At 37.3% G+C, this 4,308-nt stretch overlaps 1 protein-coding gene across 1 annotated transcript in view; it reads left to right on the plus strand.

Annotated features, from left to right (window-relative positions):
* LOC106523557 (solute carrier family 2, facilitated glucose transporter member 9) overlaps positions 1 to 4,308 on the plus strand; it is a gene marked incomplete at its 3' end in the record, with an annotated part of 43,419 nt that overhangs the window by 6,021 nt on the left and 33,090 nt on the right. The window contains 1 exon segment of the mRNA XM_014017024.1: positions 255 to 337. Within this exon segment, the coding sequence (XP_013872478.1) occupies positions 272 to 337 (66 nt within the window).

Genomic DNA, 4,308 nt, shown 5'->3' on the forward strand with positions numbered 1-4,308 from the left:
TGTGTGTGTGTGTGTGTTTATAAGCTTCTGCTGCATGTCAGCATATAGAGGAACTGTTATTTCCTCCTCAGCAGATGTTTTTCTTTTTTTTCTCTCTTTTTTATTTATTTATTTATATATATATTTTTTTTACCCATGGCTTCTATAAGAAGTTCCACTTCCTGAATGTTTGTTGTGAAATGATTCCTCAGCTCCTCTGGGTATTGTGTGTGAACTAAATGTCTTGTATGACAAATTACGACCTTCTGCTTAAGGTTGCTGAAACCTGAACATGGACGAACAGAAGGACAACCAGGCTGACCACCAAAGGAGCAGCACGGAGAACAGCTCCAGAAAGGTTGGTGTGATTAACCTGCTCACTTCTTTATGACCTGGATCATTTAGTTATATATTTATTCTGACAACTGCTAAATAAGGATTGTCAAATTGTTTGAGGAATTAAGTTTGTCTGCCTGTACTGCCCTCTGTAGGTTGCAATTGCTGTTATTTGCCAATTGTGTCATATATTAAGCTGATTTGACAGCGTGGTATAATAATACTATATTTCAGATTATAATTTGCGCTGCATCTTTCTGAGGATTTATCTCCATATTTAAAATAAACTGATGAAAAAAATCAAATTGAAGTGTGTAAATCATCATTTTTGATTACCAAACATAATAATTGTGACATGTAGTATTTACACGTTTCACACAGAGAACCAAACTGCTTGGACAAATGTTTATTTATTTATTTTCTTTGTAGCAACCTGTCTATTTGTAGGGGTTCAGTAAAATCTTTGTAATCTAGTGGTCTCAACCACTAGATTATGTTGCAGTGTTGATAGCTCAGGGGTYTGCAATCTGCGGCTCTGGGGCCACATGTGGCTCGTTGGTCTCTCTGCAGCAGCTCTTTGAAGCTTTGACCAAAGCTARCATGAGGWTGATTTTTGTGRTTATTATACTCACAACCTAAAAATCTAGCATTTGCAGTTTTCATGTTAATTTGTTTGCAAATGTGATMAGTAATGCAAAGAGTGTAACATGTTGATTGTATCATGGTAGCCTGTCGTTGGGCATTTCAATAATCCAAATATAAATGGACTGTACTTATATAGCACCTTTCTATCCAACCAGCATACTCAAAGTACTTTACACTACAATCTGTGTTCTCATTTACCCATCCACTCAGCACTACTAACTCCTTACAAAGATAACAAGTACAAAWCATCCTTAACTCAGCCACAGCCGACCCAGCAGTTTTCAACCTTAAAGAAGAATCTTTCTCYCAAATCAGTCAGGTTTACCTTTTAAATGCCTTTAATACTAGACGAGATAATAAGATATCTGCATAGTTCAATTGTGTTTTTTAAAAATTAAATTTGGTGTAAACTATGTAAGTATGTTTTCCTTGTTTACATGAATAAGGTCTTTTCATTTGTCCCAAAGTGTAAAAACAATAATAAACATTAAAATTCWCTATACATTTTTACTCATGCCCCCCAGGCCAAAAAGACCCAAATTTAACAAATTTGAAGTGGTCCACGAGCCACCAGTTGATAATCACAGTTTTTATGGCTCTGGRCATATTTTATTAATGGACCGAGGAATAAAAATGGTTCCTTTACTCAGTTCGGTTGAATGGAACCAGCTGACATGAGTAAATTTGCTACCTCTGTTTTTTGAGTGTACAGCAGCAGTGGATGTATGGAAAGCCTGAAGGGTCATGTTTTGCACACTTTGAAATGACCTTCAGTATCTGATAAATATTGTTAAACATGCCATCAGCTGTTTAATCAGCTCTACCYGTGTATCAGCATCATGTTTCACCTGGCTGAGGAGTGAAGTGTGAAGGTTTAACATTAAATAGAATCATTTGTATTCCCTCATATGGAGASTGATATTTAATTACACAGTACCTTTTATTTCCAAACAAGTTCAGACCAAAGTAATTGAAGAAATCCTTTTTTATAATTAAAAAAGAGAAATAATTTCCTGTTTAGGAGATTTTTAATATCTGTTTGTTGTTCAATTTGATTACATAAAACAGTATAATATGGCTTTTTTTATTTTTAAAGTAACATTACCAGGTGACAAATCCTACGTTGCTGAACACAATCCATTACACTGGAGCCTACACACTAACAATGCTGATTTGTTTTTCTGTCCCTGCTTCTGGGAGAGTTATCTTCTGTTTAAAATAAGTGGAGAAAAAAATAGCTTTTGGCATTTGTTTCTTTCTCCTGCTACACCAAACTTGTACCGAGCCACAATTTTCTCCATAYGTGCTGCTACACCCCTTGTTATTTTGGAGTTTTTGTCTCTTATGACTAGTTTTAAACAAATTCCTACAAAGTTGAACTCATCCTTATGGTCTGAGATACACATGTTACATTTTACACAATCTGTGATCACTGAAAAAATAAAATAAAAAAATAGAGAATGCAGCAGCAAATTCTTGATTTGCTTTTTTAAGTGCATCAACAAATTTAGTTGAATTTTGGTTTTTAAACTCTACATGGGTTGGCTCCAGAAATAAATTAATCACACAGAAAGATAAAAAAAAAATCACACTGTGAGGCTGTACAGTATTCACGTGGCTAATGTTACAACGAGCTGCTTCAAAACCAGAGGAAACTGCTGCAGCAGTCATCAGGAGGTTGAGAATGAGCCATAAAACCAGTAATCATGTGGCTGCAGCACATTGTCTCACACACAGAGTAGAATTACTTCAAGCTTCTCTGCAGGATATGGATTATTTATCATGAACGAGAACTGAGAAATTTAGAAAAATAATCTCATTTGCRATTGGCTTTAAAATGTCAAGGTCAAACGTTCACAGACATGTAAGGATTTCCAGGAATCTTGGAACTATCCAGGATTAAAACTGTTGTTAAAGCACAGAGGTGTGGCTGAACTGAGCTGCATGCGTGCAAAAGATGTTAGACAGATGATGTTTGGAGGTCTCACCTTGACTGCTTGTGAATGTGCAAAACTGCTTCCAGTTTGCTGAAGCTTAGAGGAAAACTGCAGCATCGTGATGATCTAAATCACCCTGGCAGAAATTAGAGGCCAAAGAGTAGAGGCTAACAAAAGTAAAATATTTTCTTTTTATTTTTTTAATTTTATGAAAGAAAACACCTCACAGTCCAGCTTGGAAATAAAGAAGTAACTAAAAAGTGACACATTTATAAATCACTGGAAATTTAAGCAGCTGTAGGGGGATTTGCTCCAGTGTGTTTGTATGCCTATGTTGTAAGTTATGGCAGCATCTTTCACGCTCTTACAAGTTTTCCCATCGCTAGGATTTAAATATTTAAAATGGAATTTATTATAGTCAACTGATATTCATTGTGTGTCTAACTTTAATATAAGCTCTTGCTGTTGCTTTATGTTTTATGATTTCTTTTCACTGAGAGATGTTTCCTGGGAGCTCGAGTTCTTTTCAAACTGTCAATTAAAAGATAAAAGTTATTTGTCCAACATGTCTGTAAAGCACAACTCAACTCACTTCAGATCATGCAGTGATCAGAGCTTCTTATTGTTGAAACTTTTTTCTTCTTGATAAAGCAGCTCAAACAAAAACAGTGTAGACCAAAGTGCATAACTTTTGCTCACAGCACAAACTCAAAAGATGAAAGTCGTTTAATCAGGGTGACTCTGAGGACTTCCATTTGCATTGTTTAGTTTTTTCTTATTTTTTGTATGTATTTAGTTAAATTTGTTTACTGCTTTCTGTCCATCTGCAACAGAAACACCAAACCATGTGAAAAGCATGCATGCATTTCCAGATAATTTGGTGACAATAAATGTCCAGAAGCAGTTTGTGAAAAGGACCAGCTCAGACAGCAATAACCAGAGATGAATGGTGATAGTTTTGAGCCAAGTTGTTGTGAAAAAAGCATGGGTGCAGTTAGTACGGGGGACGGGGGGGACATGTCCCCCCCAGATTTATAGTGACCCTGATCTGTCCCCCCCACTTTCCCTGATAGGATTAGAAAAAATCTGATCAAAACTTATGATTACCGTTCTGTTAGTTCGCTGACGCTCCCACAGAGCAGCAGCAGCAGCGCGGGTAGCAGCGCTACCCGCGCTCTCCCCCCTCCCTTCTCTTCCCATCTCTCATGGTGCGTTCACACCGAACGCGATTTCAGCGTCAGGAGCAGCAGGTTTACATACAAAGTCTATGGTGGACGCGCTTCAAGCAACGTCGGGAAGTGCTGCGGCGCCTCAAGCGCGATTAGAGCAGCGCGATTTGGACGATTTGGACGATCTGATCGTTCAAATCGTCCAAATCGCGGAAGTTAGAAAATCTGAACTTTTGCAGCTC

This window comes from Austrofundulus limnaeus, unplaced genomic scaffold (genome assembly GCF_001266775.1).
Source record: "Austrofundulus limnaeus strain Quisiro unplaced genomic scaffold, Austrofundulus_limnaeus-1.0 Scaffold160, whole genome shotgun sequence".
Lineage (NCBI taxonomy): Eukaryota > Metazoa > Chordata > Actinopteri > Cyprinodontiformes > Rivulidae > Austrofundulus > Austrofundulus limnaeus.